Source organism: Micropterus dolomieu, linkage group LG09, assembly GCF_021292245.1.
Source record: "Micropterus dolomieu isolate WLL.071019.BEF.003 ecotype Adirondacks linkage group LG09, ASM2129224v1, whole genome shotgun sequence".
Lineage (NCBI taxonomy): Eukaryota > Metazoa > Chordata > Actinopteri > Centrarchiformes > Centrarchidae > Micropterus > Micropterus dolomieu.
The window spans coordinates 17,349,958-17,364,016 of NC_060158.1; the positions used below are offsets into that span (position 1 = coordinate 17,349,958).

A 14,059-nucleotide genomic window follows, 5' to 3' on the forward strand; every position below is an offset into this window, starting at 1 on the left:
TTTAAATCTGCACCTTGACATGCTCTGCTCATTATGTATACAAGTCATGACTGTACTATATTGATTAGAGAAAAATTCCACCCTTGGGCAGCACAGCCTCATCAGTCTGTGATCTTCAGTGCTTTTCAACAGTCATTTTATCATCTAATTCAATTATTCATCGCCTACTTCTCCCAGAATCCCACCTGAGATTGGGTGTGAACTTGTTGCCCCCCCCCAAGTTAATACATGAAGTAATTGAAATATACATTTGTTATACATAATAATAACTGTCTGTAAGGTAATTCTAAATGTAAACAAGATTACGACATCTAAAGAAAATTGACATTACATGAAGTTTTTTGAACAATGTTCAAAAAAACAAGTGTTTTAGGGTACATTCCTCTGCAACTTCCTTCACTTTTGTTCTGCTTTCTCCACTAGGATTAATTGGCTGCTAAAGTTTGGTCTCTACCCTTCCAATATCGATTCAGTAAGCTCCTGGCTCAGCTTTGATTACTGTTCAGAGGGGCAAGCTCTTGCACTGAAACGATTTTTCAATAGTGCTGGCTACTCCATTAAATACAGGCAGGACAAAACAATATTCTCCATTACAGGGCCTGCATCCATGATCAGTCAATGAATGATCTATTACAGACTGGCTCTCCATGCTTAGTGAGCTGGAGCGTCATTAATGGAGCATTCACTGGGAATGCCATTTGCAGACAATTTGAATTGAACGCATATTTTCAATCATGAGGGGAGGGGATGGGTGCAACCTGCTTTAGGCCAGTAGCTGGCATTTGGTTGACAAATGGAAAGGAGAGAAAAAAGAAGAAACAATTACAAACATATTAATGACCGCAGCTCTTTTTTGTAGATGCAGATTATGGCCTTATTTTACTCCTGATCAGAAATTACAATTAACAGCAAGAGTATCACTGAGCAATTCCTTCAACTCTACAGAAAGTGTCTTATTTCTATTGTATTCAGAGGGACCTTTCCTCCAAACAAAGCTGCTAAATCTACTGTATGCATAAATACAGTATGCATGAATAAAATTTGAGCAGATATTTCTCAAATTAAGTTCAGCATCTTGATGCCACCTTGACTTCCTAACAAGCTTTTGTGCGACGCTTCAGACAACCAATATAACCCTTTGACAAATGTGTGAGAGCGACTCTTTTGGATTTCACGCTGCAAAAACACCATGCTGGATATTGATTGGTTGACTCACAGGATAGGTCGGGACTGGAAGTCTTCTTGATTCATCCTTTCGGACTGGCGTATCTTCAGGATCTCTGTGTAGCTCAGGTTCTGCAGGCGACTCTTGAACTGGTCCAGGGAATTAGGCTTGAGAGTGAGTGCTCGCATAATCTGCTCCCTCACCACCTGCATTACCTGCAGAGGAGAAGAGGCAAGGTGAGATCATCATGTATGTAGGAGCCATACAGGACGTAGAAAGAGTGTGTGTGTGTGTGTGTGTGTGTGCGCGCACATTGGCCACAGACATAGTCACACATGCAGTCAGGAAGTCAAAACTAACCCCCTTTCTATTTCTGGGGGTCAGGGGAGCGTATAAACTTCTGTTCAGATCCCGACAGGATTAATGGTGTTTTTTTTTTATTTTTAGAACTGGAGCCTGTAATCTAGTCTGGTGGACTGGTGTCTGAGATTTAAGAGGAATAGGAGCAAAGCAAAATAATTCAACAGTGGCTAGAGAACTGTTAGCCCTGCATCAGTGAAATGCATGACAGAACTCCACTCCACGACAATGCATAAAACACATCCATGTCTAGATCAATTAGCCTAGCGCAGTGGTTCTCAAACTTTTTCACATCAAGGTCCCCTAATCTGACACAAATTAGACCACGGACCCCCATTTCATAAAACATCCCCATCCCATCCCATTCTAATAGAATCTTTGCTTTTAGATGCTTTATTACAGAAAGTGTGTGAAACCTGTGAACCAAGTAGTCATACATTCTGTCATTGGAATTAAACTGAATGAAAATAAACTATTGCACTTTTTGCTGGGGACCCCCTGGAACACCCTCAAGGACCCCTGGGGGTCCCCGAACCCCACTGACAACCACTGGCATAGCGTGTGTACATTGCTGTCCGGAGACAATTAAAGTCTACATGCAAAAGCTGCAGAGCTGCACATGCACATTTAAAACTAACACTCTAAAAATGAAATTGAATCATCATCAGGAGGGAGTTCAACTAGCACAGACCACAAACACAGAACTATTATTAAAAAAAGGGATCAAATTGGAAAACAGTGGTCAGCCGATGAAAATGAACAACTCATTCAGTCTGGTGAAAAGTAAAATATAAGCAAGACATAAGGAAGGTCACTGAAAAATCTTTTGTCACTTGGATTATCAATTAGTTTAGAATAACTACTCTAGCATAATAGAAATATGATAATTATAAATAAATTAAAAGGAAAATAAATTGTGACTTTTTATGTATGTATGTATGTATGTATATACTTGCACTAATATTGCTTTGACATTTGCTCAGGTCTTTGAGACCTCAACAGTGACCAAACAAAACCTGAACAGTACAGTACTAAACTAAAGATTTTAAACTGAATTAAACCCTAGATTGAGCTACTTTATGACAGGACTACACAGATTTTTAACACGGTTAACAAAGCGCTGATTCTTTCCAAAAGCATGAAATCTCCTCATCCTTCCGCACATACACTTGATCCTCAGGAAAATGAGTCCTAAGCTTAAACCTTCAATGACAGCTGCTTCCATTTATCTTTGCACTCTGAAAATCGGATTTGCATTCTGCATAATTAGAATTTGAAGACAAATTTAACTCAAAGACTGATTATTTACGAAGATGTTCAGCCCACACATACAGGACTTGACTGAGAGCAAACATAATTCCTAATGCACTGAACACAACACCTGCAACTGTGGTTTCCCCTCAAAACTGAGAGTAGCTTAGAGAGCACGGGTTGATGTGGGCCTGTAAATCCTGCTGGGACACGTTCTTATTCTGCTAAAAAATAAACTTGACTTCATAACAGTTCTTTGGCCATGTTGAGCAGTGCTGTTCCAGTTCCTGCAGGCGATGTAATGGTAGACGTGACTAGCAGCTCTGATTATGGATCAGCCTTGTTAGCAGCCACCTCCGAGCCTGCAGATGCTGATTCACTGAATCAGATCATACTGTGGTGACAAAGAAATTCCCTTCTGTTCTCTTTGATTTTACTCTATTTCTCTACTCCCTGCTTACCCTGTTGACCAACTGCTTGAGGACACACAAGCATTCCCACCCTGTGCAAACACACTTCCTTGCAATACGCCAACTCTATTATAATGAGAGACAATAAGAGTTCAGGACAATATTAAATGGATGTGTATGTGCTTACGCATGGGCAGAAAAGTAGATGTTTTTGGACAATTCTGTTTCACCTTGGCTCCTCAACCTTAACAATCATACCAAAACCCTGTGTGCAAAGACCCCTAATATAGTCTTATGTAATATTGTTCTTGCTGTTTGTCCTGCGAGGCGATTACTCATCAACTTGCTAACCTCTGAACTCTCACTAGTCAGAATAAGTCAGGGGAGAAGGCAATAAGAATAGAAGATTTGAGTTGCTGAAAATTAGATATGAACAGCATTAACCTCCAACCAGCACCAAAAAATATGAAAAACTCAAGACAACAAAGGCAATCGAGGATAATCCTCTTGAATCAGCATCGCATTTGCTGTGTAAAAATGCATTAAGAAGCGGCCTGGGCTCAAGGTCCCGTTTCGGGACGCTGACGATGAACAGTGAGAGTGCCATAAAAAGGAATTAACCCATTTCTCTCTTTTTTTTTTTTTTTTTTACTGATTACACAATTTAATCCAGGGATTAGCATTTGGAATGCAAATATGTTCAGAGGCGGTCATCACAATGGATTTTCTAACAAATGGCCAACACATTGACCTTGGAAAAAAAAACAGTTGCAGAAAAGAGGACGGTTGGGTCAAATGAACAGTTATTTAGAGGAACAAGCATGTGGCTTTTCAGCGTAAGATGAGCTCTGAAATAATGAGCTTTAGTGCATATGAGTGACCAGATATGACAAACCATTAGAATCCTCAGTTGATGCTTTTCAAGAATCACAAGAGTCACAGTGTTAACCATGTAGTCAGGTTCATCTACAAAGCTCAGACATAGACCCACATCAGTGCAGATGAGATCTTCCCCTGGTGTGATCCAAATCTAACAAGCATTTGGGGTGATACAGAACATTAATGATTCAGCACAAGTACATTCTTCAAATCGCCTTTGACAGAGGCAGACAAACGTTGAGATGAGGATCTTGGTTGTTTAAAAAGAAGCTCTGTTCTGGGCTGAGATAAAGCCCCTGTGTGCAGAATATTAACAGCATAATATCATTATTAAAATTCTTTGGAGACCAGAAAACTGACACCATCACCATTTATAAAAAATATATTCTATGCTCTCAGCACAAGAAACATGGAGGATGTCGTCAACCAAAACGGAAGGTTGCTGGACCGTCCTGTCCTGTGGTTCACATCTGTGTGTGCAGTATCAAGTGTTGCTGTACGTTAAAGTCATTACACTCAGGATAATTTCTCATATTATGATGAAGAGGCCCAGCTCCGCTTGATTCCTACACTTCTGATGCTAAGCGTAGTGTAACATAATGACCAAAATGTAAACGCCAGCATAAAAATGACCAACCACTAGAGGGCGAGGGTCGACACTTTCCCTCCTCACCCGTCAAGACTTGTTCTAGGTGACTATGTGATGAGACTCTGGGATGAGATGCAGGATTGTGGTAGCCATTATAAAAAGGGAGATGTTGCTTTTTTGTCCCTTCCCATCCTATTGGTTTATCCATCCATAAAGACAGCTGTCCATTCCTCCCTCAGCTGAAACTGCCAGGAACATATTTATGTTACCTGTCGCTCACTGCTGGATCTCATCTAGCTGGAAGGCTGTTTTCTGTATTCTGTCCACGTCTGTGATTCTCTGTAATATGCATGCCATATTTTCATGAGGAGGGGAGGGACACACAGGTGTCCAGCTAACAGCAGATTTACAACGTCCTAGACTGGTCTTCTTGCACATCACGCCCCCCCCCGTTTGAGCTGAAAAATGTGCAGACAAATGGATGAAGCCACAGCTTGCAATCATGCTACAAGAGATTCATCACTCCTGTCCACTACTTTTAATCACAACTTCACGGAGTTGCCCATCATAAATTTCCACACACGTACACACGTCTTTAATCCAGATAATTAAGCTTCAAATTAATTTATTTTCCCATTAAGATTACAAATGGTCTGTCAGAGTGTCTAGAAGGAACATTCTTCCCTTAAGAAGCTATTTAAAAGCAAAGGAAATATGAAAGTATAGTTAAGAGTGAGCTTTAATAACCACAGTTTTAGTTTATCATTTGCAGTACCCCCAAACAATCCCCTTAAATCATAAAAAAGGCAGGAAACTTCCATGTTTTGTATTTCAGGAGCTTTTTAAGGCAGAGCTTGTTGTCACCTGCAGCTCGCTTTCAAACCTCATCCTGATCTCAGGAGACCGACTGCTATTTAGCCCTGGTGTTTCAGCAGAGCCATCTCTGGGGAATGTTCATTAATGTGCCTTGTTTGGAGTCACGTCATTTCGGTAGGAAAACAATTCTGTTGGCCCATGTGGCTGCACTCATGCTAATTAACACCGTGAATATTCATCACATTTAATATGAACACATGGTCCTTTCACAACAGGGCGGAGGGGCAGTATGAATATTTTATCTTCATCCCTCTTTCCCCTTTCATCTGCTGATTGCTCTGAGAGCACCTTGGTAGAGGTGAGATGATGTCAGCGCTAATACAAACTTTGCAGGCTGTGCTCACTCTCAGGATAAATTTACGCTCGGTTTTGTACTGGCATCATCTTAGCTGCACTCTACACGCCCTAAGTGCAGAGTTGTTCATCTTGGGCGCTCTTTTCTATTTAGTCGGCACTGTTGATCCAAGATGTATCTCTGTTTTGGTCTTTCTCTACATTCCCTCTCATGCTCCCTAATCTCTTCCAGACAACAGGCCATCATTCTTTCTTGTGGCTCTTTGGAAGGGAAGTTACACAGCAGAGCAAGTGTCAGCAAAAGTAATTAAACGCTGTCCCATGAGCCATCTAGTGCATGTAATGAAGAGCTGGCCACACTGACACGTCTGCCACACTCTCCCTGCTCTCTATCTTTCAGTCTCTCCTCAAACAGGACAGTTGGGCAGTTCTTCTTTACTGGAGTTGCCCCGCCATCCATCATTGACAACGCATCAGCAGTAACAAATTACCGTCCCCCTCACGCCAACCAATCGACTGTCGCCGCTGCTCCATTTGCCTAAGAAATCACTAATGACATCATTTACCAGCTGTCAGTCAAATGCTCACCCGCCACTCAAGCCTTGCGGTGAAATCTGGAGATTATGCTGGAGAGGCGCTTTGGTGGGCAAATAATAAGGTTGTAATCACAGAATAATGACTTAGCTGATACGCCCTGAAAGTAATCAAAAAGTCAATCTCACGTGGTGATAATAGGAGCGCCATGAAATGCGTTTCTGCATTTAAACCCTTGAAGGAGAATCGCATGCTTGCGCACAAACAAACGGAAGCATTCACACACGTAAACTGCACAAAAAGTACACATGTTCACTTCTATCAGGGCCTGTTTTTTAATAAGCAGCAGAAAATACAGGGCATCCATTTCCCTCTTATTGAAATGGTAATTACATTTCCCTCCCTGCAACAATGTTCCATGTTCCTTAAATAATTATCTTTACCATGATGTCATTCAAAGTAAAACAATGCCACAGAGATGGACATGAAAGGACTCCTGCATCTTATCATGCAGTACAAAGAGAACAGTCCTGGCACAGGTTGTATTAAATTTTGAAGCTAATAAAAATGCATTAAATAAGGACTGAAATAAATGACTGTGGAAGAAGACTTATGGCTCAAATACCAAAGCAAAGTTTCCATTGTTACTGTTTAATTAGGCTATTATTAAAGCTGTTATGGTATTATATATTCTAACAGACTAAACAACTGGCCTTTCATCCAGGAATATAACTAACACAGTGTAGTCTACACTGGATCAAATCAAGTATTGACAAGTTAAAGATGAGCCTTGTATGTCCACTCACTATGTAGGCAACCAGATATTATTTACTTCTGTTTTTTGTTTATAAAGTGATAGTGACACTAATCTATGCCAACAATGCCAACTGTGCCGGTTTTTGCTCCTCTCGGCCTGTGTGAGATGACGTTTGGGGAGGCACAACAAAACACAGATATCCGTCTGACAGGCGGTAGACAACACTAGCGCCACAGCTTTTCTTTGGTTACAGCACAGTGTAGTGCTTCAAATGCTTCCCACTGGCTTGGACTACAAAAAGCTTTTTCCGAAACAACAGCCCACGCTGCTCTGCGTGTCAGCTGTTGTCGGGGTCGTAGATATGGTGGTTACAGAAACATTTGAAATTTCAGATGAGATGACACCACATGGGACAAACTTTATCTCCACTGATGGTAATACTGCCACCAGCAAGGCTGGAAATGTAACTAAATGAATATGGATCACATAACGGGCAACATTAACAGTAGTAAAACATGGCGGGCAACATCAAAGGAAGGTTAAAATCAAGGACAACTAGACGGTTAAAGATACTTTAACTACTACTTACGTTTCGTCAGTTCAGATCAGACTGACTGGTAAGGAAACTCAGATGGTGGGCAACAACTGTTGGCTGTCAATCAGAATTACTTTAAAATCTTAGCTCTGCATACATAATGACTAGAGCTGGAATTATTAGTTGATTAATAGATGAATTTGAAATTATTAATTATTATTGAATCATTTTTTAAGAAAAATTGCCAGACTCATGAGAACTGAAAGCTTTTCACAATTTTATATTATTGTAAACTGAATATCTTTGGGTAGTGGACTGTTGGTAGACCAAAATAAATCGTTTGAAAAATCACCTTGGTAAAAAAAAACAATTATAGACAAAATGACAGATCACAAATAAAAATAATGCTTAGTTGCAAATAGGGATGAAACGATTACCGGTTTAACGGTAAACCATGGTAAAATTCCCGACTTTAATATTACTGTACACATTTTAATTACCATGAAAACCGGGTTTGCTGGACTGCAAACACTGTCCAGCGTTTCCCAGAAGCAGGCGTGCATGCGCAGAATGCAACATGGGTTTGTTTGGGTGAATGACAACACGACGGAAGACAACGCTGCGAAAGTCCGGTGTAACACCAAAATCTGTGACCAAAATCCAAACAACGATGTTTTCCTAACCATAACCAAGTACTTTTAGTACCTATACCCACCAAGTACTTTTGGTGCGTAAACCTAACCAAACTGCAGCTGCTTCACATCGTCAACAAAGCCTCTGGCGCTTAACTTCCCATTGGGGTCACAGAATCTGATAGGTCACACATTAGTTTTTATGAGAGTGCTGAGGGAAACTTGATAGAAGAAAATAACCTTATAGGGAACGCATTTTATTTTTTATGCAAACAAAATGGCAATTGTATTTGTAATTTTCAATATAAAATTTGTTGAAATGGTTTCAGTGTGTGTATCAGTACATTTTAATATTTTTTGTCACATTTTTACAATACCGTGATTATACCGATAACCGTGATAATTTTGGTCAGTAATTTTCATACCGTTTCATCCCTAGTTGCAACCTTAATAATGATCTTTCACTGCATAACACCAAATATTTGATGCGGTTGCACCTGTACACAGAATGTGTATTGTATGAAATGCCAAACAAGAGACAGTCAGAGCAGAACACAAGTTGAATGCTGCACACCAGCCAGATTCCCAGATTATATTTAGTATATTTAGCGTTTCTGTTAGACTCTCCTGACAACCCTGTCATGGCTCCATATTAAGTCTGCTGAGAGCATCTAAGTGGAAAGGCAGTACTTTAATCCATTAAAATTTCAATTATGTATCTAGGCCCCATGGTTCGAATGTAAGGAGTCACTGTATCTGGGCATCTCAATAAAATAAAATAGAGTGGTAAGTGCTAAATGTAACTTTAAAGTGCAGTGAAAAGCAGCTCTTTTCTCTCTGACTGCCTCAGGGACTTGTTTGACAGCATTACTAGTGACACAGGGAACAGCACATACTGTATTGTAGGCAATACAATACACACGTTTAATGTACACAGAGTACAGTATGAACAAGCACCAACACACACAAAACTAAACTGGTAATGGCTATTCCATGTAATTCCCAATATTCCCCTGTATGCTGTTATGGCTATTTGGAGACCTCTCTCCATCAATTCTATCTTGTGATCCAGGGTCGACGCCGGCTGTTAGCGGCTAGCTGTCGTTGTTGCCATATTTAGAGAGCTAGAACTGCACGCCCAGACAAACTGTCAGAGGAGCTCTTTTTCAACAACCAGCTCAGTGTGAGGTGCAGCACGGCCAGTATGGATGACTGGAGAGCAAAGTCGCCTAGGAAATCGCCATTTACTGCGAGTCAAGAAGTGCTGATGAAAGCCGTGTGCTGACCTTGGCTTGTGTACAGCGTTGCATTAATGAGTGTTTTATTATGACAGAGTTGATGCAGGAAATATGAACATTATGCATTAATTGTCCCAGAGGGATGAGGAAACTGATTATGATTAAACATCTATTCAAGGACATCATAACAGGTATTATTTCATTATGAGACAACTCATCAGGGACGATCCCTTTCCTAGAGTCTTCCCATAACGTGGCATTGCTGGAAAATCCACTTTAATGCCGTTTTGGATCACATTGAAGTAGTCTGGAAAACTGAGGTCACACATGCTCTCCATGAATAATGCACAGAGCATCCCTTTAGGCCAGTTACATGGCTTTCACACTAAAAGTTTGACATTGCATGGATAAAGAGCTGCACAAGGCAAAGCAGCGCACAGAGCGCAGAGCAGAGCTTCCACCAGGTTTTGGGGCAAATACTCTGATGTCCGCATCACGATTCAAATTATGCAAAAAAAGAGAGAACAAAGATACCATGTCAGAAAACTAACATTGTGATTATTTACTATTTGATGTAGCCCTTCATCCCAGTTAGCTGCTTTGTATAATTATGTGCTGCTCTTCATTTTGCATGCAACCTTGGTCACTCTCACGTGTTTGGTCTGACACCGCCATAATGCACACTGAGGCATTACTTAATACCTCTTGCCTTTTTGTTGTGGTGTAAAAGAAGGTGGACTGTCGAGACCATCGAGAAATGCCATGACTCACAAACAGAAAACTACAGACTACCAGATCTGTTTGTCTTCACCCTCACACTGACTGATGAAGTGTGAGAAATTAAACCCAGCTTTAAGCAGTGATACATCAAAACTGGATTATTATATGACACTAATGATAAGGCCTACAGCAGCCATGAGTATCCACAATAAGACACAACCACACACCAGATCCTTTGTGGAGACTTTTCATTGTCTGCAAGGAATCTAAAGTACATACTATACTGTTTGGAGTGCTGTGCACAAAAATTATTTCACACCCGGATTTGTATCACACAAATATAAACTCACTTATCAATAAACAAAAAGGACATGAATAAATGAATAAATAGATAAATAACTAAATCAAAAGACAAGAAAACTTGAGTTTACTCATCTTTTCCCCTGCTGATTTCCAGTGAGCTGCTGTCATGACGAGACAACAGTATCATTATCTTGACACACAACAAAACAAAATGTTTGCTCTGCATCTCTGCACATGCAGCTCTAATGGTTTGATGCTATTGGCTGATGATCTCTCTGGTCTGATTAGTGAGCTTAGCTCCGGCATTCTCAGCGTGAGTGGGCCAACGCTGCCTGAGATCAGAGACCCCCCCACCCTTAGGCACACACGCAAAACACACACTCATGAAAAACTAATGTGCAGAAGAAAAAAGTCCCAGCAAAAAAAAGACAAACTCATAAAACCACCCACACCCCTACATGGACTCAATCACCAATTTGTTGTGACACACAACAAACACACATTCACACACCATCCAAGTGCTCATACACACGTGCAAAAACAATAAAGCAAACCTTGTTAAGGGAGTGGGAGGTGAGGCAGCCAGGCAGAAAGATATAAATAGCCTGTCTGAATTCAACAATAGAGGTGGAGGGGGGTCGAGAGACAAGAATGAGGAGGAGGAAATGGGGGAGAGAGAGCACCGGAGGGAGAGAAAGACAAAAAGAAAGAGCTACAGAGGATTGAGGGAAGGAAAGAAGTCTAGAAAGATCCAGATAGTTGGAAAGGTAAATATAACCAGTATGGAATAGGAAAACAGCAGGTCTCATTGCTGGAGAGGAGAGGAGTGGGGGAGGGGCTGCTTTACAGTGTCCCGATACGAGTCATGGATGTAACGCTTCAAGCAAAGCACAACAGCAGCAGTCACAGCGGCATATGGCAGCATGTGCAGCGCTTTCACCAACTGTCCCAAGCCGCTTCCTGGAATCCATAGGTGGCACCTACCCAAAAACCTTTTGGCACCTGCACTCACATTATTATTGTGCATCACTTTTGAACGGACACACCGGCACCCATTTAATTAATCATATATGCGTGCATGTTAACCTTCTGGCAAAGTAGAGGAACTGTCCTGTGGCTGAAGAGCATAGCCAGAAATCATTTGCATTGATTTGCATCAAGTGTCCTTAATTGATTTGTGGTGAGCAGCCTTAAATAAAACTGGAATAGCAGCTAAACGCCATGTCAAATATATTCTTTAGCTACACACAGAGTGATGTGTGATGTACTTGATGAGAAGGTCATTCTCGTGCTGCTGAGGCTTTTGAGGATTGCCATGTGAATAATCCCACATGGGACCGGTCAGTCTTCAACATGTTTGAACAAAGCAGATTATCTATTCTCCTCTGTATCACCCCAGAACAGAACAGAGATGGCAAACGCCAATAAAAAAAGGCTTTGCTTTACACCTGTGCTTGGTTTATTTAGCTGTAGGGCTCATCCATAGTGGCTTACTGTGAAATGGGTGACCAGGTTCAAGGTCTTTTGCTTTTACAGACACAGACAATAATGGTTAATCTTAGAGATTGAACTTGGCTTGCCATTTAGGGAACAGTATCATTAAGAGGGTTGCAACTAATGTCTATTTTTACTCTTGAGTAAAGGAAGGAAATTTTTGGACATAAGCTCGTTCGATGAGAAGATTGAAACCATTCTTTTATCTGTCTTTTCAATATAAAGCTGGAGCCAGTGGACAGTTAGTTTAGCTTTGCATAAAGACTGGAAACAGCCAGCCTAACTCTTTCCAAATAAGTTAATTTTCTAAAAAGGCAAACTATTCTTTTAATCTGGCCTTTTTTTGGATGAATTCATTCTTTATTAAATGTAAGAAAATAGTGAAAAACAGCCATCCCATCTTCCAAAGCCCAAGTTAACATTAAATTGCACTGCATTCAATTTCCAGGGATAGATAACAGAGAAAAGCAGTAAATCCATACATTTGAGAAGTGGGTGTTTGGCATTTTTTCTTGATGAATGAGTAATAATTCATCACTTGTTTTTATTTTTTTGTCAATTGACTGATTGATTAATCTATAAAACAATTCAGCACAATTATAGTCACCTGGTGGCCAAGACATAATTCCTTCATACAAACGAGGTTTAAAAGGACATTACTGTAAGTGGAGACAACTATGGTGCCGGTTGTCCAAAACTAATGGAATCAGGTTCTGGCAGTATTTCACAGACTCCTGCTCTACAGTCTGGGGGTGACCTCACTCTAATCCTGTGTCAAACCCCTCTGGCTAAAACACTGGTTGAAGCTCTTCCAAGGGCGAGAGAGACAGTGTGGAGTGGAGATCAGTAGTAGGGGCATTGAATTCCTCTGGTGACAAACGCTGGGTGTTGGAGATGTGGGAGTAATCCCATTCACAACAACAAAGACCAACCCCCCACCGCATGCACACACTGTACACTGCAAAATAGAGGATGCCTGGAGTGTGAAGGGGGGTAGGTGAACAAGGGATGTGTGTATGCATGCATATAGATGTGGGGGTGTGTTTGTGAGACAGGGTGAAATTGTAATCCAGCAAATTATATTTGTGTGACTGAGTGTGTGTGTTAATGAAAAGGCTGTGATCTGATTCCTTGTCTAACCTGCTTACGCCTCACTGAGTCTACACCATCTGTCCCTCCTCTTTCTCTTCCACTGTGCCCCTGTCCTGTCTTCTCCATCTCTCCCTGCCTTTTCTTCTCCTCCCCATCCTCCTCCCTCTCCTCCTCCTCTGCAGCTAGGCAACAACACAAACAGTCCCTCTTCCTCCTTTACTACCACCTCCCCTTGCTCCATCCAACCATGCTAATTCAGAACCACTCTTTTTCTCATTTCTGTTCTTTGTACTTACATGTCACCTCCATGTTTCCAAGTGTGGTGTGATACTCTCCACAGTGACGGATGAATCCTCGTGCTTTTGCCAGAGAAGGAGATTTTAGCGCCCGACGGGAGACAGGAACGGATGGAAGGATGGATGGAGGAAGCAGATGGCTCCTTTGGAAAGGTGGTCTAGCTGATTGTGGACAGTTAGCTTTAGCGTTAGCCACAATAAGGGAAGACTCGTTTGTCAACAAAGCTCGTGCTCCTTTTGCCTTCTCCCTCTTCTTCCTGCCTCTGGCTATTTGTTCCTTTAGGTTTCCTGTTTGACTCTCTCTTTTGGCATGTTCCCTTTAAATAAAAAACAACAACAACAAACTCTCCCCGTTTCTTCTTAAACTCTGTCCTCTCTACTATGATATTTCTGTTTGCGTCCCTATCCGCCTTCCTCCCTCCCTCTGTGACTCTAAGAGCATCAGCCAGGCTGCTCTGCTTTGCTTATGTTGATCTCCGGGCTTATGCCCTGATTGGACACACGCCACGATCAGAGACGCCAATGGTGGTGCAGCAAGTGGATCACATGATAAGTGTGTGTGTATGTGTGTGTTGGGGTGGGGGTAGACGGAGGGGGAGGGAGGAAGGGAGGGATGAGAGAAGAGGAGGAGAAG

General features: G+C 41.4%; 1 protein-coding gene across 1 annotated transcript in view; it reads right to left on the bottom strand.

Annotated features, from left to right (window-relative positions):
- elmo1 (engulfment and cell motility 1 (ced-12 homolog, C. elegans)) overlaps positions 1 to 14,059 on the bottom strand; it is a gene marked incomplete in the record, with an annotated part of 88,357 nt that overhangs the window by 9,936 nt on the left and 64,362 nt on the right. Inside the window, 1 exon segment of the mRNA XM_046059017.1 lies at positions 1,217 to 1,380. Within this exon segment, the coding sequence (XP_045914973.1) occupies positions 1,217 to 1,380 (164 nt within the window).